Source organism: Erpetoichthys calabaricus, chromosome 13, assembly GCF_900747795.2.
Source record: "Erpetoichthys calabaricus chromosome 13, fErpCal1.3, whole genome shotgun sequence".
Lineage (NCBI taxonomy): Eukaryota > Metazoa > Chordata > Cladistia > Polypteriformes > Polypteridae > Erpetoichthys > Erpetoichthys calabaricus.
The window spans coordinates 93,176,093-93,197,905 of record NC_041406.2 but is presented as its reverse complement, the minus strand read 5'-3'; the positions used below and the strand labels follow the sequence as shown (position 1 = coordinate 93,197,905).

General features: G+C 41.6%; 1 protein-coding gene across 1 annotated transcript in view; it reads right to left on the bottom strand.

The window, feature by feature from the left end:
• cap2 (cyclase associated actin cytoskeleton regulatory protein 2) overlaps positions 1-21,813 on the bottom strand; it is a 135,070-nt gene that overhangs the window by 72,884 nt on the left and 40,373 nt on the right. The window contains exon 4 of the mRNA XM_028817267.2: positions 1,581-1,658. Within this exon, the coding sequence (XP_028673100.1) occupies positions 1,581-1,658 (78 nt within the window). The remainder of the gene's footprint in view (positions 1-1,580; positions 1,659-21,813) is intronic.

Here is a 21,813-nt window from a genome sequence, read left to right as displayed (position 1 = left end):
TTTTGTATCAGTATCTATTGTGAGACTTGCCCAGACACCACCAGACTGAGACCACATCTTTATCAATGATTTCTTTATTTTCTTCTTCCCACACAACACACTACTCAGTCCCACACTCTCACAGTGCCTCTAGCCCCAGTCACCTTTTTCCTGGGCCTTCTCTTTTCTTGTCCCTGGGCCACCTGCACTCTCTCTCCAGGAGCTTCGTCCTGCTCCTGCTCCCGACTCCAGCTCACTGACAGAAGGGAGGCGGCCCCCTTAATCCTCACCCGGATGAGCGCCAGGTGTTCTACCTGACGTCACGTCCTGGTGTGGCGGAAGCATCAGGAGAGCACCCAGAAGCACTCCGGGTGACCCTGGAAGGATCGCCCTCCATGGGTGTGGCGGAAGTGAATAAGTCCCGGGCTCCATGAGGCTCGGGGCACCCCCTGGCGGCGACCAGAGGCCCCAACGGTCTTGAGCCTCCCTGCTCCCCTTCCGTGGGCCTCTTCTACTCCAGGGCGGTTGCCCCCTCGTGTCCCGGAGGACAAACAAGCCACGACCCAGTCCTTCCAGGCGTCCTGGCCGGGTCTGACCCCCAGCCGCGTACCACACTATCTATCTATCTGATACAGTGCATTGCCGCACCCACCACATGACAAACCAACTCAGGATCCCAGATTAGGACCCGAGTGCAGCCATGCAACAGGCAACACCTCAGCACTACACAAGTTCAGATGGAATAGAACCAAAGTTAGGTTTTTTATGGTGGCTGGCGTGCCAATTCTGCCACCAACCCCCAGGTTTTTTCCCTGCAGGTTGGAGGGCCTACATGCGGGGCTGGATGCAGATTAACGTCATACCCAGAATGGAGCAATTGCAGGTTAAGGGCTTTGCTCAAGGGCCTAACAGAGCAGAGTCCCTTTTGGCATTTATGGGATTCGAACCGGCAACCTTCCAATTGCCAGTGCAGATCCCTAGCCTCCGAGCCACAATGGGAAGAGAAGTTATAAAGTACAATACCTTATAAATGATGCTAAGTCTGTGAGATTTGAGGCAGCTACACAATAAAGAATGCAAAAGGGGAAAGTCGAGTAATAGAGAACTCTACCAAGATAAAACAACCCCCTACCCCAGATGTGTGACAGCTGTCCATGACATAACACACACTCACACTTCCAGCCTCACTTACAGTACACTGACCTAAGGATCTGCGCTGGCATCCCGAAGGTTGCCGGTTCGAATCCCCGTCACTGCCAAATGAGATGCTACTCTGCTGGGCCCTTGAGCAAGACCCTTAACCTGTAATTGCTCCAGGGGCGCTGTACAATGACTGACCCTGCACTCTGACCCCAAGGGGTATGCGAAAAGATGCATTTCAGTGCATGTTGTCCTGTATAACTATGTATGCAACAAATAAATAAAGAATTATTATTAAGAATTAGTTTGGAGATGCCTGTTAACTTAACATGTCAGAGGAAGATGAAAGATAAATGTATTAATACTAAACTACCCAATAATTGTAAATTGATTGGCATTTTTATTTTAGCAGGCTAACTTAAGCAAAGGGAGAAGCTGGCCAGTCAGGCGGTGTGGCTTACCTCTGAAGGCTGCTGATGCAAGGATGCCAAGTTCAGAAAGCTCCTTTGTGCCTGGAAAGCTGCATTCACCATTTCAGCCTGCCGGTGGAAAAAAAAAAGAAAGAAAACCATGTTCTGTTAATAAAACTGTATTGATTAACATATTGGGTTATCAGTGTGTTAAAATACAAATCAAACCATTTAACAATATATTAGCAAAACATGCGCTTTGCACATTGTGAGCATGAACAAGTGGATCTTGCATTATGGCATTATGGGATACAGTAACAGGAGATTTTCTTTTCCCTTTTTTCCATGGATGGTCTTCACATCGTTAGTTGTTGTACAGAATCAGCTGCTATTGCCTTCTATTAGGTCATAAATGTCTTTCTCTCCATTCTGCATGAGACCATCAGATTAAACATTTTTCACAACTGCCACCACAACAAAGTACATGGGATAAGCAACGTATCATTTTAGGGTGGGGTATTCCTATACCCAGGACTGGGTATAGTCCTGGGTATGACGTCAAACTGCATCCGGCCCTGTAAAGCGGTCCTCCAACTTGCAGGGAAATCATGGGGGTTGGTGGCAGGACTGGCACTCCAGCCACCGTAAAAAAACTTCACAAAGCTCCAAGACTACAGAGCACAATGCATTATTACAAATGTTTGTGATGCTCCATCTGTTGGAATGACAAATGCAATGTGTATGTCTCTGTTATATGCTATTTGGTATGAGATTCGTATAAGCCATGGTAATGTGTATGATGTGCAGTCTATTGGAATGACAAGTGCAATGAATTTTATTAGCACAAATGTCTGTGATGCGCCAATTGCTGTAATGACAAATGCAATGCATATGTCTCTGTTATATGCAATATGGTATGAGATTTGTATAAGCTGTGGTAATTCGTGTGATGTGCAATTTGTTCGAATGACAAGTGTAATGAATTTTATTAGCACAAATGTTTGTGATGCGCCATCTGTTGGAATGACAAATCCAATGCATTTTATTAGCACAAATGTTTTTGATGTGCCATCTCTTGGCCTAACCAGGGTATAGTTGCATGAATAAGTGTATGTGTGTGTGAGTCTGCATGTAAGTAAGTCTATTCCAGCAGTAACGAGCAAAACACAGGACCCAAGCCTGGATGGGATGCCAACTCAAATAAAGGAGCATTCACTCAGGCCCACACTAGGTCAGTTCAGAACAGCCAAATAATCTGCTGCAACCAGACGATATAGGAGAGTCTGTGGGAAAGCTGGACTGAGCGGTGAAGAATACACAAATGTATTGGGACCCCCTCTATGTATTATGTTTAGCTGTGCAGCAGAAAAGCACATTAATATTAATCATTTAGCGGGCCTTCAAAGGGAAATAATTTGCAATAGCAATTCCCATCGTATTTCTGAAGCTTCATAGACTCGGTAGCTTTTCTAAATCCTCCAGTGGGATATACCACCCCATACCTCCCTAGGGATTCATGATGGATATATATCTCTCCTTTGGCTCCAGAGTCTCCCAGGGTGTTTAAACATAGATGCCATGAATCCCAAATGAAAGTTAAACTGAGACAATATGAAGTCATGATGCCTTCAAGTAATTAAATAATCATCAATATTTGATGCCAGATTTTTTATCTTCTTTTGACATCTCATCCAAGGGTAGCTTCTGTCTTATATCCATAGTTAATGGACAGATATTGCTGGGCTCCATCGATGTGAATCAGTTTTAAACGGCTTTGTTTTCCTTCCCGTTTAAACAAATCTGCGTCTTTAGTAATTGTATACCTTATGTGTTCAGTAATTTGTGAAGTTTGCATTTGCGTCTACCTGTGAACTTGTTACAGTGCCCTGTGTCTGCATTCCGTAAAGGGATAGTCAAGAATTAGAGTGCCCAAAGAACTGGACCCACTAAAGCTCTCATATCACTCCAGTAGATCCACAGACGACACCATCACCTTAATCGTGCATACAGTTCTGGCCCACCTGGACAACCGGAGAAGGATTTATGTGCAAATGCCATTTATAGACTACAGTTCCACATTTAATACAATATCCCCCCTATGCTTGTCACCAAGTTTAAGTACATGCATCTGACTGCTTGGCTCTGCAGCTGGGTTTTCAACTTCTTAACAGGCAGACCTCACGCGGTACAGCTAGGTGGCCACACTTCATCATCCCCTACTCTCAACACAAGGGGCTCCACAGGGCTGAGTTCTGAGTCCTCTGCTGTACACATATAACTACACATGACTCTACTAACATCACTGTCAGTTTTGCTGATGACGCAGCTGTAGTAGGCCTGATCTCGACCAACAATGATCAGGTTTACCTGGGGAATCTGTCATACTGGTGTCGGGAGAACAGCTTTCTCCCGAATGTCAGCAAGACAAAGGGATGATTGTGGGGAACTCTGAGAGAAAACAGCACAGGCGCTACCACCTCCTCAGTTTTAACGGCAATCAGATGGATAGGGTGGGCAGTTTTAGATACATTCAGTGTCCACATCACAGAGGTCCCTGCCCTGGTAAGGAAGGAAGTGCAATGTATTAACCACCTCAGATACCTCGGGAATTTTAGACTGCCCTCCTAGATAATAAAGAACTTCTACACATCCACCATTGAAAGTATCCTGAGAGGAAGTATTATTGTCTAGTTAGGAAATAGCATGTAGCCAGACCACAAGGTGGTGTGGTCAGCTGAACGTATCACTGTGTGTGCACTCCCTGACATCTCCAATAAGCGATGTCGGACCAGGGCAAAAAAAAATTATTATAGATGCCAGCCATCCCAACAATGGCCTCTCTTCTGTGCAGGGTGCAGGGAAACACAACCACTGCCTGATGACCACTTCAGAGAGGTTGGGAAGGAACATCAGTCCACAGTCCATCCACAATGGGAACGAGGACACTGCCTAGAGCCACATGATGACCCATTGCTGATTCTCTTATGTTATTTATTATTTATACTGTCATTGTGCATGTTGGTTTTTATATTCTTCTTCTAATGCACAGTAGCAACTAAGCATTTCACTGCATATGGTGCTGTATGTATAATTGTATGAGACAGATAAAATTTTATTTGATTTTTTACACAAAAATGAACTTTTTCATTGAATATCTAGTGCTGCTGGGATAGTCTCCAGTACTGGCACCTCTGAATTGAATTACACAACTTTCATAATGGATGGACAGATGACAGTTTTCTCTTATTGTCACCTTATCTGGGGTGGGTTCCTACCTTGAACCCAGGGCTCCTATGATAGGCGTGGAACCCACCCAAAAACAGGATCAAAAGCGTCTGATAAAGGACAGGTGGGGTTGTTCTCCTACTAGCCGCCCATACAAAGCTGCACCAAATGCTCATGGCATAGGGTTGGCACCTGAAACTCCGAACTGGATTAAGCAAGCTTAAATAATGAATTTGTTCTTACAAGAACAGAACACATATAAAAATTCAAGAACTTGAAAGTGAAGGAACACTTTATCATTGAACTTAAATGTTGAATTATTCATGGCATCATTACATAATGGGCAGCACGGTGGCGCAGTGGTAGCGCTGCTGCTTCACAGTAAGCTTCCCGGGTCCTCCCTGCGTGGAGTTTGCATGTTCTCCCCGTGTTTGTGTGGGTTTCCTCCGGGTGCTCTGGTTTCCTCCCACAGTCCAAAGACATACAGGTTAGGTGCATTGGTGATCCTAAATTGTCCCTAGTGTGTGTGCTTTGTGTGTGTGCGCCCTGCGGTGGGCTGGCACCCTGCCTGGGAATTTGTTCCTGCCTTGCGCCCTGTGCTGGCTGGGATTGGCTCCAGCAGACCCCTATGGCCCTGTGTTAAGATATAGTGGGTTGGATCATGATCATTATATAACTAGCCATGGTACCCATCTAAGACAGGTTGAAATCTAAGTATTTAATGTAGAACTCAGCATTTGTGTTTGCGGGGCACCATCTATTTGAATGTGTTTTGTAATGCATATACAGTAGTAATACATTTATTACTACACATTTGTGTTGTGCCATCTGTTAGAATGACAAATGCAATGCATAGTTCTTTGTGACATTAGATTTAGTATGGGATTCAAAAAAGCAGTGGCAATATTTACAATGCACCATCTGTTGGAATGACAAATGCAATGTCTCAGTTACATGTGATATAGCATGGGATTCGTAAAAGCAGTGGTAATGTTTGTGATGAGCCATCTGTTGGAATGACAAATGCAATGTCTCAGTTACATGTGATATAGTATGGGATTCGTAAAAGCAGTGGTAATGTTTGTGATGAGCCATCTGTTGGAATGACAACTCTGATGTGTATGTCTCTGTCATATGCATTTTGGTATGGGATTCATGAAGGCAGTGTTAATGTTTGTGATGAGCAATATATCCATCCATCCATTATCCAACCCGCTATATCCTAACTGCAGGGTCACGGGGGTCTGCAGGAGTCAATCCCAGCCAACACAGGGCGCAAGGCAGGAAACAAACCCCGGGGCAGGGTGCCAGCCCATCGCAGATGAGCAATATATTAGAATGATAAATGCAATGCGTTTTATTACTAGAAATTTTTGTGATGCAATGTCTATTGGAATGACAAATGCAATACATATGTCTCTAATATATGGGATTTACTATAGGATTTGTAAAAGTAGTGGTAATGTTTGTGATGTGACATCTGTTGGAACGACAAATGCAATGCATATTTCTTTGTGACATGAGATTTAGCATGGGATTCATAAAAGCAGTGGCAATACTTATGAAGCACTATCTGTTGGAATAACAAATGCAGTGTCTCAGTTATATGTGATTTAGTATGGGATTTGTAAAATCAGTGATAATGTTTGTGAGGGGCCATCTTTTGGAATGACACAGCAACCAGACGGACAGCCAGACGGACACACAGACAGTTATCCTTTTAAGACTTAACAGTTAATCACATCTATAAAACATTTTAAAGAATAGCCACAGCTTAGTGAATGTCTATGCAAGATAATTGAACCAACCAATGGACTGTATAACTGCACGCTTTAATTTTTAATTTTCTCTAATGCCCTACTGTCTTAAGTTGGTATTTGGCAGGTGGTGTGCAGAGGGCAGTTTTTCAATCCAAATGGGTTTAAACCCCTGCTGGACTCATTAGGGCGTATAACACATGGAAGATCACTGAACAGATTACAATGAGCAGGCCTTGTACTCAGAGACCAAAATTATCCCAATATGACCCTCCATATAGGATCCATACTATGAGACAAGACCGACTGGAAAACCTCACTCCCTTTCGCTTCTTCTCTGGCAGAAGGGTAAACAGTTTACTGTCTGGCTGCTCCCTTTTATGGGCAAAGTCCCTCATTGAGACAATCAGCCGAGTTTGTTTGTCCATATAAGGAACTGCATTTAACAATCACCATCAGATTACTTTTGTGCTAAGGCTCCGCTAGCCATAAGCTGGCCAATTCAGTTTTATTCTGACATACAGACAAGTTTTTTTTCATTTTCCCATAAAACGTTGCATGTTCACATTACATTCTGACTAATTTTTGTTCCTAATTACAAAATTGTCATCTTATCTTAAAGCATAAGGAAGCTGATTAGCCGGCCTCATTCATTCTGAGTTAGTTTTGATCTGTTAGCTGCGTACGGTGCATTAACGCATTGAGTGGATTCAGAAAGTCTTCAGACCCCTTCACTTTATTCACATTTTATGTTGCCGCCTTGTGCTACAATCATTTAAATCACTTTTACCCTCATCAAGCAACACTCCATACACCAGAATGACAAAGGGAATACAGGATTTTAGGGACTTTTGATTTTTTAAAACAGAAAAATTAAGTATACAGATGTGTCCTGTCCAGGATTTTGTTCCATATGCTTGCACTCTGTTCTAGCTGGGATAGGCTCCGGCACCCCACCCATGAGCCTGATTTGGATTAAGCGGGTAAGAAAAATGACTTGACTGACAAATATAGAGACTCTTTTCTATGACACTTGAAATTTGGATCAAGTGCATCCCATTCTATTGATCACTTATTATTTCTACATCTTGTCTGGAGTCCACTTGCGGTCAGTTCAGCCGATTGACATGAGGAGGAAAGGCACACGCCTGTCTCTGTAGAAGGTCCCACAGTCAAGAAGTGGAAGGAAGTGACTGCAGAACTTAGAGACAAGATTGTGTGGAGGCACAGAAATGCAGAGGAGGAGAAGGAGCCCACCACACTCCGAAACACCAGGATTGGGACCCGAGTGTGGCGGAAAGCTATAAAAAACTTCTTAAACACTGAAGTTTCCCAAGTATGGATGCTATATTATTATTGTGTTATTGTGTATTTCGTAAAAGAATTGTTTCATTTCACAAAAGAATTGTGTTATCTCTCTATTATAAAAAAAATCTTGGGAGGGAGACGAGATGTGATCTTCTCGGAAGACACTTTGACGTCACACGAGACAATACAGTGAGACAAAAGGACAGCTGCTGTACAGGCTTTTAAATGATTGACGCACAGCACGACAAGCAGATCAAGCAGCTCGCCAGCAGCAGCAGCAGCAAGTCAGCAGCTGATCCCACCGCATCTCCTTAGCATGCGTTCTGCCCACCAATCACAACACGATAAGCGTTATACGGCCTGCAAGAAAGAGATTTAACCACGCCCGGGGCCGGAAATAAAGGACAAAGAGTAGATGACAAAGTAGAATGTCGTAAACAATTCAAAAATGTTGGTGCGGTACACATGCACAGCAGGTTAGAGATAATGAAAGTACAAAAATTCCAAAGTCTCAAAAAAAGGATAGGAAAGATCGCATTAGCGTAAACAAATGGAAATTATGACTCGGTGAAATAATGGAACGGCGAAAAGAGATCTAATCTATTGTTCGGATTTAAACTTGAAGTCGGAGACTTGTAGATCGTCTGTTGCCAGCAAGAATTAAAAAAATACAAAAACGTTGTTGCGGTATGAAGTCCCGTGAGACGGAGACTTTTAACATGAGATTCGTTCAAGTCACACCCTACTTACAACTATTTTCAAACAAGACCACGGTCATCTAACCTCAGTCGTGTGAATGCTTTTGTCAGACACACTTCCTGTGCTCTTAGCTCTCATAAATTTTATCAGGACAATAATTTTATAAGTTCTAGATGACATGTCAACAACAAAGTGAAGAAGAAAGGGCATGGACAAACATTCAAGTCGTTTTAATTATTAGAGAGAAAGAAACGATATTCACTCATAGGCAGATATACGTTGCATTGTCACTATGTAAGTCCAAACACGGAATCAAAATTCAATGCGATCTTGAAGAAAAATGAATTCCATATATTATTTTTACAAACGTTTTAAAGTAAAAGTGAAAATAATGCATATGTAACAATTTCCATGAAAATAACAATCTCTTTAAATTGTATATCCGGTAAACCAAACCCAGGGGTGGGCGAGCGAAGCCAGCAAGGGGCAGAGCCCCCTAGTTTTGCAAAATTGAGTTATTTTGTAATGATTATTGTGTTTTCTCACAAAACATTGTCACATGTGCGCACAGGAGACAGCTTAAGTGTGATTACCTGCCAAGCCAGGGGTTGGCGCTGTCCTCTAATGCTTTCTCTCTTTATCCCTCTGCAGATGAGCTGACTGACCCTTTCACTGCTGACATCACTTCCTGTTCCTGCTCTTCTGGACCCGCCCCTTCCTGACAACCTGCCATATTAATCCTCCCTTTGTCATTTCTACCTCAGTTGTGTTATGAGCTCCTGTCTGTAAAGGCTGTCTATTTACTTGCTAAAACCAGGCATACACGACTACCACTTTGGTCCCCCCAACTCTTTATCTGTGTTTCTTGTGTTTCACTTGTAACATATTGCTTGGTGGTCAGTATCATCGTGCATGCGTGTGCTCCAGATTTCCTGTGACATCTAGTAAGGGATGTGCATAATGTGCAATTAAGTGCCAAGAACTGAACAAAAGTCACAGGTATACATTTAATCCTGCCTTTGCTGAGGGGTACATTTAATCGGTACAGTTTAAGGTCACAGGGAGTCAGTGATTATCACAGCAGCAACGTTAGTGAGCGAGATGTGAGCTGAGTGGCCATCATTGTATCCTCAGCACATCTGCCCAATCGCACAATTAGTTTTTATTACTTAATTAGTTTTTCATTAATTCTACCCTAACCCTAACCCTAAACCTAACCCCTAACAAGAGCAAAGATGAGGGATAAGCACATATGAGAGGACAGCTGTAGAAAGGGAGTCATCAGAGCTCTGCATCAAAGTGCAATACCTCTCCGATACATGGGGTGGTGCTGTCAGTAACACCTCCTCCTCTTTTTTTTTTATTCTCATGAACAACAACATCTGGGATGCCTCGTACCCTCAACCCTAATCATACCCTGGGCATCTTGTAGTTCACGAGCCAAGCCCTCAGAGAGAGAATGAGCCACACAGACACACTGACTATAAAAAAAATGGTTTATTATTAAATTAAGTGCCTTCATTCTTAATCATTTAAATTTCTGTTCATATTCATTTCAATTCACTTTAGGCCAACAAAGACGAAAAAAGGAAAATCAACAAAAATGACGTTAAAAAAAATCCACAAGACGGTCATCCTTCAAAAATAAAAAAAAAGAGACGATAAAAATAATTCCTCACACAGCCTCTGCACTAACGGTTCAGGAATCGAAATAATGCCGCGCTTCTCCCATGACTGCATCCTTGCCCGCCCTCATTTCTTTATAGACAAAGGCCCAATTGCAGACCCCATTTCTCTCTCTCTCTCAGTTCTCCCATTCCTCCGTTCACACTCAGTTTCTCACTTTATTGTAATTCAGACACAGATTCCCGACTTCTTGCTGTCTCTTGCTTCTGTTCAGAAGAGCACGTTCTGTAGGACATCAGCACATAAACTACCGAGAGGCTGCTCACCGACCTCACCCTCTCCCGTGTCTTACTCGACTTTACAAACCCTTCAGAGAAACAACTATCACTCTTCTCTGACTCTTGACTGTCTACCCAAAACAGGCCGCCACACACTCCAACACTGGTATGCCATTTGTCTAATTAGCCTCAGACGTGCGTGTGAGACCTTCTTCCTTGCTCACAAGTGGATTCCATTCCCAACTCAGTTCACACCCTGACAGTAATCCATTTTATGCTGCAACCCCCTCTCGATGCTGAGATCAATAGAGCTGGGAAGCCATCATGGGCCCTCACGCCGGTACGTGTAGGTTCATTTAGATATATATACTCTGCCTAATCTATGAATAGTTAAAATAACACACGCCATACCAATGTCCGACAGTACTATGACATGGCTTGTCACAAGCCGGAGGTCACGCCATTTTTGTCACATTCAATACATAAGACAGTGTTCAATCAGGAGTGACATCAGCTCACCAGAAGCATCTACTAAAGAAATCACCACAACCATTTTTTGCTGTTTTCCTATTTCTTTTGGCCCTACTGGCCAATCTGTGAACGGGGCTCACTATTTTGTGCCTTAACACTTCATCTGCCTTTTATTTTTTTACATTACTCAGTGGCCAGGCCACATTTGTTAACCATAAGGCCCAACCAGTACTTGGATGGGAGACAAACCAGGAAAAGCGTGGGTTGCTGCTTGAAGAGGTGTTGGTGTGGCCAGCAGGGGGCACTTATCCGGGGTAAGTGATGGGGACATTGTGCTATAAAAATAGTGCCATCCTGGGAATGAGACTTAAAATTGAGGTCCTGACTTTCTGTAGCCATAAAGATCCCTGGGCATCCTTCTTAAACAGTAGAGGGCATCCCAATGTCCTGACTAAATTACCCACCACAGTCTAGTCATTATGGCCCCCTAATCATTCCCCGTCTCTAACTGGCTGACTGTCTTTCACCCCTTCACCACCTAACAGCTCATGTGTGACGAGCATGCAGGTCAAAAAATGGCTGCTGTTGCATCATCCAGTGGTGGTTGAAGTGGCTCCACGCTCATCATGTAACAGGAGGGAGCCAAGAACCCAATGTTCAGTCTAGCAGAGCTTGGAAGTTCACTGCTCAGATGGGAGAACTTAATTTTACATGGAAGCCACTAATGAGTAAAAGGCACATAGAGTCTAAGAGCATAAGGAAGAAATATTCTTCAATCTGATGAGACAAAAATTGAACTCTTCAGGCCGAAAACTCAAGCACTATGTCTGGCGAGGACCAGGCACTGCTAATCACCTGCCTAATGCTGAAACACGGCGGTGGCACCATCATTCTATGGGGGTGTTTCTCAGCCACAGGGACAGGGAGACTGGTTAGAATTGAGAGAAGGATGAATGCATCCAAATACAGAGAGGTCCTTGAAGAAAACCCATTCCAGACTGCATACAACCTGTGACTGGAGCGACAGTTCACCCTTTGGCATGGCAATAAACCAAAGAATACAGCCAAGGCAATGCTGAGGTGGCTTGGGCACAAGTCACTGACTGTCCTTGAGTGGCCCAGCCAAAGCCCAGACTGAAACCCCACTGAACATCTGTGGAAAGAGCTGAAGATGGCAGTCTAAAGATGCTTCCCATCCAGTCTAACAGAGCATGAGCGGATCTGCCAGGAAAAAGGGGATAAACTACCCAAATCCAGGCGTGCAAAGCATATAGAAGCTTACCCAAAAAGACTCCAAGCTGGAATTGCTGTCATACAAAGAACTGTACAGTATTAGGGGTCTGCATACTATAAACGACTTCAGGTATTGATTATTAGTAAATTTGCAAACCTTTCTGGAAACATGCTTTGACTTTGCTTTTAAGGGTTATTGAATGTAGGTTAATGGGCAAAAATGACAAATGTATCCATTTAAAATGTAAGAAAGTGGACAAAGTTGCCTAATTTGTAAGCAGTTTCAAATAAACTTTTCTGCAACTAGAAAATATTTGACAATAGTGGAAGGAAGCAGTAACATTCAGTTTTTTTCACACTATCGACTGTGCATTTCTTGCTAGCACTGACACAGAAATGACAGTTTATAGTACACAGTGTACACTTACATGTTGCATTTACAATTCAGACTCCCCTCTGTTGACAAGACTGACATTGATATATAATCCTTCCCACCCCATCACTTTTAGGGGCTCTTCTCACAGAGTTTCCACAAATGGTTTCTTTACGAAAAGAGTTGGTCAAAGTAACACACAATGTTTGACTCTTCTTTCAACTCTGTGTGTGAGATAATACCAGCTACAAAGAAACGCAACAGAACGCCATAAAATTTCTTGAGTGGATTCCTCTGGGGACTTTGATTTCCTGACTCACGCTGTTCCCTGTGAGCCACACAGGCAGTGAGAAAGCATTTGCCGCATCCCAGTGTGGGACGATTGAAACTGCAAAGTGTTCAGGACACTACTTGTAGAGGGAAGAATGAACAGCTTGGCAGGGTACCTCCATGTGCCATCCTGACTGATAGCAAAGACCAAAGTCTTATGAAAAAATGGTATAGATAGATAGATAGATAGATAGATAGATAGATAGATAGATAGATAGATAGATAGATAGATAGATAGATAGATAGATAGATAGATAGATAGATAGATAGATAGATAGATAGATAGATAGATAGATAGATAGATAGATAGATAGATAGTCAGCACCGGAAATGAAGAAGCTGGCTGATGCGGAATGTGGGAAAGAGAGTGTATATAGCCTGTTCGGCTACAAAAAACTTCATTTTACACCTCCAGCCCCTTCCACACTACTATGTTTTTTGTTGAAGAACACAGACACATTAGTATCCATTTTCGCCTGTTGTCCACACTACCCTGGAGCTTTCAACCTCGGAAAACTAAGGCTTTTGAAAACTTCTGAGAAAGTAGTCTCAGCTTTGTATCATGGACAGGGAAAAACACAGATTTTTGTGATCACACTTTCTTTGTAATTATTAAGTGGTCCTTCCCTGATTGGATCCTCCTCATTATAATGTCACATTCCCTAACTCGTCAGCCTTCATGGAAGAAAGCCATATTCCAACATAGTGAACACAGAAGAATTTCTTTCCATGGCACTTGTTGAGTTGCTTACCTGTATGCATCTAGTAATAGACAGCAAGCAGGTTCAATGGGTGGCTCGAGGTCCCCTACCTGGCCGTGAGGTGAAGCTAGTGAATGGGCAAGAAGAAAGGCAGGGCAGGGCATCTCTGCCTCAACCAGAAGATGCCAGCACAGAAGTGGATAGGTTGGCGTCCTGGTGGGGCCTGACTGGAGAGCCAGTATAACTGAGGGAAAGGAGACACAACCTGGCTTAGAATGCCGATTCTTCAAAACTTTTAAGGAACATTGAAATATCTTCGTAGTACATGTTTAATTATTCTATCCATCTATCTTACCAGTGTCACGTCAGCCCCAGCAAGAATACAGTGCGAGGCAGGAACAATCCCTGAACGGGGCACCAAATTGTCGCTAGCACTGCATCCTCACATGTTTAATTATCAACAATATAGATTATTAAAATGATGTTAACATTTTACCTGTATAATGTAATAAACATATTTTGCTGCATTTCATCTTAAAAATGATATTGCCATCATATGTACAGTAAATACGCGCTTTATAAAATGGCGCAGGTTGTGCAATATTATAACTGTATCACAAGTTTGCAGTGAGGTAATTGTACTTGTAAGTACAAACAGTTCTACAAGGAGCACTTGATTGAGTGCGTTTAGAGTTCTTGGGATGAAACTGTTTCAGAACCGCGAGGTCCGTACAGGAAAGGCTCTGAAGCATTTGTTGGATGAGAGCAGTTCAAATAGCGAATGGTTGAGGCAGCATGTGCTTGATTCTGTATACCGATAATTCTCTTTCCGATCAGCTGCTGTGAGTGGTGCAGTGAGAGTAACATGGAAAAAGATGATCCACTGTGGCAACCCCTAACGGGAGCAACAACGCTAAAGCAGCTATGGTATTTGGAATAGTTTGGCCATTCCGTGGACAATTATATTGTTACAGGTTAATTACAATCAGATGCCTTAAACTAATGAACAATACGCGGTTAATTTCAGTGTATATGATAAAGCCGCGTCAGGGATGTGGATCTAAAAAGAAAGGGAAACTGCACTGCTTTGATGCTGGGTGCCACCAGTTTGCAAAACCGAGTGGAGAACTTGCGTACGCCAAGGTTTGAGCTACCGTGAAAATGTGTGTGGCTTTACGGCAAGTTTAGATCTTATATATCGTGATCTGAGTGTGGAAACAGGAGTACGCAACATTTTTGTGCATATGCACCATTTATACATGAGGCCCCTGGTGTGTCATTCTACTTTTTACACGTGAATCAACAGATCATACAAGGATAAAGACAAAAAAACACGATAAATGTGTTTATTTATTTTAGCATACTGTTTGCACAGGCAAATCCTGGGCCGCGATTTGAAGCCAGCAATTCAGTCACGTTCGTCGGGCTGCGTGCATAATGACAAGAGATGTCCTATTCACTTTACGTCATGACCAATCAGACGTTAACAGGCCATAAACCCCACCTACTCAATACAGTAGTCCCTCCTACTTGACATTCGGCTCCTGGCAGCAGCGATACCCTTCTCAATTTTTGCGATAAATCCTTTGGATGGCTGGCGGCGTTACCACAACTTGAAGGATTTTTCCGCCTATGCATGCAGTGTAGATGAATGTTTACGTCATATGCGTTTTTGGTTGTTTTTGTGTGGACAGAGATACTTTCAGAAACGATGTGAAAATGCTAGCATGAACACAGATCATTTTTGTTAAAGTATGCCATTTTTAAATTAAAAAGTAATCGTGTAGATGTAGCCTGCAACTCACCTCCTTGTCATCTTACTTAAAATCATTTTTCAAACAACACCCAGGCATTGAATCATTCTTGGTGAGGAATGACACCAGGAGGGGACATTCCATTTATTTCAGATATATATATATATATATATATATATATATATATATATATATACTAGGGGGCTTACCCCTGCTTGCTTCACTCGCCAACTCTCCTGGCCTGTGCTATGCGCCAGCCACTTTGCGTCTCTGCTGCTTGCGTATGAGAATTTCACTTTCACCAAACAACAAATCTTTTAATTCTCACGGATAGGCCTCTCCATTGGGAAGAAACTCTACTTTTCCCTTATGGCAACATGAATTAGACAATCTACAAGTCTCTGACTTAAAGTTTAAAGCCGAACAATATCTACATACTTCTGTCATATCACCAATGTTCATATATTTGACCTCTTTTCGCTGTTCCGTTATTTCACTGAGTAATAATTTCCGTTTGTTTGTGCTAATGTGATCTTTACTATCACTTTTTTGAGACTTTCGAATTTTAGTACTTTCATAATCTCTGACCTGCTCTGCATGTGTATCGCGCCAACGTTATTGAACCTCTTTACAATGTTCTACTTATTTCTGAACCTGCTTGGAGCTGAGAGCGCAGGAACTGTGTCTGACAATAGCATTCACACGAATGAGAAGTGAGTGGACCATGGGAGTGGTTGTAAATGTATGAGAGGAGGGCAGGACTTGTCAAAATCTCTTGGCAAAAAGTCTCGTCTCACGGGACCTGAAATTATCTCTCGCTGGAGTTGAGATTATCTCCGAGAAAGTCTCGTTTTAGGATTTCCTTTTATAATATATATATATCTCTATTATAAGAAAAATCTTGTAATGCAACGTGATCTTTGGAACAGAGATCTTCTGAAGAGAGACAGAGACACTTTTACATCCCGCGAGACGGACAAGTCACATCATACTTACAACCTGTGGAAGTAAGTCCCATGATACACATGCAGAGCAGGTTAGAGAAAATGGAAGTAGGAAAATTTGAAATGAGAGTAAAGATTGCATTAGCGCAAACAAACAGAAAATATTACTCGCTGAAACAAGATCGCATAGTGTTTGAGGATGTCAGCACCGCACAAAGTGAGGATTACGCGGCACAGCAGAGGCAGCAAGCCACCCGCTTATCGAGCAAACAGGAGGTTTAAACAACACTGTATTTGTTTCCCATTGTTTCAGCCCCCTAGTGAAACTGTCACGCTGTTATGCTTTAAATCGGGCTTATTTTAAAACCTACATATATATGTTTGTTATCATTCTTTTCAGAATTTATTGAACTTTAATGTGATGTTTTTAGATTTTCTGTTTTTAAATTATAAACTATAAAATATCAAAAACTCACGTCTGGCGAGATGAGACTTTGTGCCAAGAGATTTAACCATGCCCGGGGCTGGAAATAAAAGACAAAGAGTAGGACAGCTGCTGTACAGGCTTTTAATGTTTGAAGCATCGTGCAAGATGCAGATCACGCGGCACGACAGCAGCAGCAAGCCAGCAGCTGATCGAGCAAAGAGGAGGTAAAAAAAAAAAAAAACTATATTTGGTTCCCATTGTATCACCGTTTAAGAGGAGGTTTGGGAGAAGCGACCACATCTCCTTGGGGTGCATTCAACCCCTGTCTTCACAAAGCAAGCAGCAGAGATGCGAAGTGGCTGGCACGTAGCGCAGGCTAGGGGGGTTGGCGAGCGAAGCGAGCATGGGGGAAACCCCCTAGTATGTATATATATATATATATATATATATATATATATATATATATATATATATATATATATATATATATATATATATATACAGTTAGGTCCATAAATATTTGGACAGAGACAACTTTTTTCTAATTTCGGTTCTGTACATTACCACAATGAATTTTAAATGAAACAACTCAGATGCAGTTGAAGTGCAGACTTTCAGCTTTACTTCAGTGGGGTGAACAAAACGCATAAAAATGTGACGCAACTAAAGCATTTTTTGAACACAATCCCTTCATTTCAGGGGCTCAAAAGTAATCGGACAATTGGCTCAAAGGCTATTTCATGGGCAGGTGTGGGCAAGTCCGTCGTTATGTCATTATCAATTAAGCAGATAAAAGGCCTGGAGTTGATTTGAGGTGTGGTGCTTGCATGTGGAAGATTTTGCTGTGAACAGACAACATGCGGTCAAAGGAGCTCTCCATGCAGGTGAAAGAAGCCATCCTTAAGCTGCGAAAACAGAAAAAACCCATCGAGAAATTGCTACAATATTACGAGTGGCAAAATCTACAGTTTGGTACATCCTGAGAAAGAAAGCAAGCACTGGTGAACTCAGCAACGCAAAAAGACCTGGACGTCCACGGAAGACAACAGTGGTGGATGATCGCAGAATCATTTCCATGGTGAAGAGAAACCCCTTCACAACAGCCAACCAAGTGAACAGCAGTCTCCAGGGGGCAGGCGTATCGATATCCAAGTCTACCATAAAGAGAAGACTTCATGAAAGTAAATACAGAGGGTGCACTGCAAGGTGCAAGCCACTCATCAGCCTCAAGAATAGAAAGGCTAGATTGGACTTTGCTAAAGAACATCTAAAAAAGCCATCACAGTTCTGGAAAAACATTCTTGGACAGATGAAACCAAGATCAACCTCTACCAGAATGATGGCAAGAAAAAAGTATGGAGAAGGCGTAGAACAGCTCATTATCCAAAGCATCCCACATCATCTGTAAAACACGGTGGAGGCAGTTTGATGGCTTGGGTGTGCATGGCTGCCAGTGGCACTGGGACACTAGTGTTTATTGATGATGTGACACAGGACAGAAACAGCCAAATGAATTCTGAGGTGTTCAGAGACATACTGTCTGCTCAAATCCAGCTGAATGCAGTCAAATTGATTGGGCGGCGTTTCATGATACAGATGGACAATGACCCAAAACATACAGCCAAAGCAACCCAGGAGTTTATTAAAGCAAAGAAATGGAAAATTCTTGAATGGCCAAGTCAGTCTCCTGATCTTAACCCAATTGAGCAGGCATTTCACTTGTTGAAGACTAAACTTCAGACAGAAAGGCCCACAAACAAACAGCAACTGAAAGCTGCTGCAGTAAAGGCCTGGCAGAGCATTAAAAAGGAGGAAACCCAGCATCTGGTGATGTCCAGGAGTTCAAGACTTCAGGCTGTCATTGCCAGCAAAGGGTTTTCAACCAAGTATTAGAAATGAACATTTTATTTCCAGTTATTTAATTTGTCCAATTACTTTTGAGCCCCTGAAATGAAGGGATTGTGTTCAAAAAATGCTTTAGTTGCCTCACATTTTTATGCAATTGTTTTATTCACCCCACTGAATTAAAGCTGAAAGTCTGCACTTCAACTGCATCTGAGTTGTTTCATTTAAAATTCATTGTGGTAATGTACAGAACCAAAATTAGAAAAAAGTTGTCTCTGTCCAAATATTTATGGACATAACTGTATACTAGCCAACCCCCCTCGGCTTCGCCCGTCTAGAAGTGAAACAGGACAGTGAGGAGGGCCCTGCCTGGCTCCCTACTTCTGACATCGCACTACCTCCTCCCCTTGGCCTGCAGCCTCTGTCTCAGATTAGATAAATATATTGCTCCTGAAAACGAACTCTGATTCTTAGCACAATGAGAGAAGTCGCAAAATCAACCGGAATGTTCAAGCAAATTATAGAAAAAAAACCCAATCTAAATCCATTAAGTAGTTTCTTGTGAAAAGCAGACATACTGTAGCTTCTTATGTGTTGCTCTCGAATGCTGCAGGGCTGCTTTAGGACTTTCAGCTTTATTTGCAATTACTGGACAAAAACAAGATTGCCAGAGGATTACCTGGACTCACATCCACAACAATCAGGGGTGGCAGCTTTGTCTCTGACCAGGGCTGAGCTCTATCCTGCTTCTTAGCTCATCACTTTGCTCGGCTTTCACCAAGTTGCCAAGTGAATAGCTCCATTCTGAGTTCATTGTTTGCCAGCTGCCGTCAGCACAAATGCTAAGTGCCAGGCTTAAGAGAAAAAGAGTCACTGCAGAAAATTATGCTGAAGAAGTGCGAAGAGCAACAGCATGTGGATACCTCGAGTTCATAGTCACCAAAAACCAACGAGCACAATTCGGAAACACTAACACCCCCAGCATATCTTTTGTTACATATTTATTTCTTTATTTTTACAAGGAATGGTTATGTCCTCTGATTTTGGAATTTTCATTCTGGCGTTGTATAGTGCCTAAATTACTTAATCTCTGTCATGAAAATTTCACATGGCATAAAGGTTATTTTTTTGTTTTTCTGTTTGTGTTTTGATTCTTATGTTGATAGGAAAGTCCAAATCTTTATGAATAATTTGATTAGCTGAAAGCAATGCTGGGCGTTTAGTGGGGCCAGCCTGCAAAATCTCTGTGGTTCACCAATAAAAAAATATGGACACAAGCAGCATCAAACTGAAAATGTTCACTGTGAAGCCTTCCAAGATCAGAACATTTTTCTGACATTGCAAAGTCGTGTACAATACGGTCTTTTATAACACTGAATTCATTCATCAATTCAACTTAATTCATATGGAGTTCAACAGAGCTGAAGCCTACACCGGCAGCACTTAATTCTGGGAAAGATCAGAGCGTAGATAAACACAGCCAAAGCTCAAAGATGTACAAGAAGATAGATAGAGGTGCCAGTCAACTTGATGACATGAGAAATTTTGACAGACAATTCTGTCCATCAGGCATGCGTACATAGCTAAGAGCTGAGCTCATCTAATATCACAACATGCCCGTGTTCAAAACGCATTATCTCCACCTCTGGCAGCACCTGAGTGGGACGTCATGCAGAGTTGTTTGGATTTCATTTGGTACTTTATTTTATATTTGTTTTGATGTGCTTCTTTCTGCCTATTATTTGTGCTCCTGTGGTTGTTAGCAAGATGCTGTGTGAGTGAAGTTGCAGTCATATGTGTGTAGATACATGCTATGTGAGTCGTTTTTGTTTAATTTTTTGATTTGATATACATTATTAATTCCTGAGGGGAAACTGTCTTGTCACATGACCTTTGGGAGTATGAACGCAGGGTCAGTCATTGTACAGCGCCCCCTGGAGACACTACCGATGCGATCTGTTTTTCACCACTTCTCTTTTGGGGCTCATTGGGGGGGGGGGGGGGGGGGGGGGTGTTGGGGGTGCTGTTCTGTGCTTTTCGCGTCTTTGCCTGCTTACTTACCTGTCCTTAGTATCTGCATACATAAACAGGCTGGAGTGTTTTTTCTTTTTTCTTAAGAAAATCTTTACGTTTAAAGTATAGAATGCTGTAATTTCTGTTGATTAATACACAACTTCATTAATTATAGCTAATAATGTTACATAATGGCCTCTCTGTCTGCCTATTATTTTGTGCCTTCTCTGTCTATCTATCCATATTATCCATGATATAGCCCCTTATAATATCTATCTATCTATCTATCTATCTATCTATCTATCTATCTATCTATCTATCTATCTATCTATCTATCTATCTATCTATCTATCTATCTATCTATCTATCTATCTATCTATCTATCTATCTATCTATCTATCTATCTATCTATCTATCTATCTATCTATCTATCGTCACATATTGCTTTTCATATTTCTTTCTATCTAGTGTCTTTCATATGTATCTCTACTCTTACTGCCTGCGTGCAGTGTCTGTTGATTGATACACAATTTTTTTTTTTACATAAATTGCTGAATTAAAAAATATATACATATACAGAATATAAAAAATAAACCTAATATTTAGCTGTCTAGTGCCTTCTCTGTGAATTCTCTGTCTATCTCTATGTAGTGCCTTCCCTGTTTTTTTCTGACAGTTTTATCTCAATCTATTATAAAGTGCCTTCTATATCTATCTGTCTATTTAGTGCCTTTCACATTTATATGTACTCTCACTGCCTACTTGCCTTGCTGCAGCTTTTGTTGATTAATAAACAGACTTTAGCATTTCTCATATATTTTTTGACATAAATCTCGGAGATAAAAAAATATATACAGTATATATAAAATAAAATTGCAATATATTGCTAATACTGTTATCTATCTGCCGAGTGCCTTCTGTCTTTTATACAGTGAATTCCCTGTCTATCTATCTATGTATTAATAATAATATATTATTATTATGTACTGGTTTTCCTGTCTGCCTATTAAATAGTGCCTTCCCTATCTAAATTATCTTCCTTATTGTTAAATTAGTAATAAATAAATAGGTATGTTCTGTTCATCAATAAAAATTGTGGCATTTTCATGTTTTATTCTTTTAAGGACTTAAACTTGGATTTGTTTTATGCATGAGACATTCATTAGTTTTTAATTTCGCAAACTCTGTAGGATGCTTTTTTAAAATATCATTTTTAAAAATTGAGGCTGCAATTAACATGAGCAAATGTCCTTATAATCGTTCTTGTTTTTAAGTTCTGTAAGAGATAAACAGATAGATA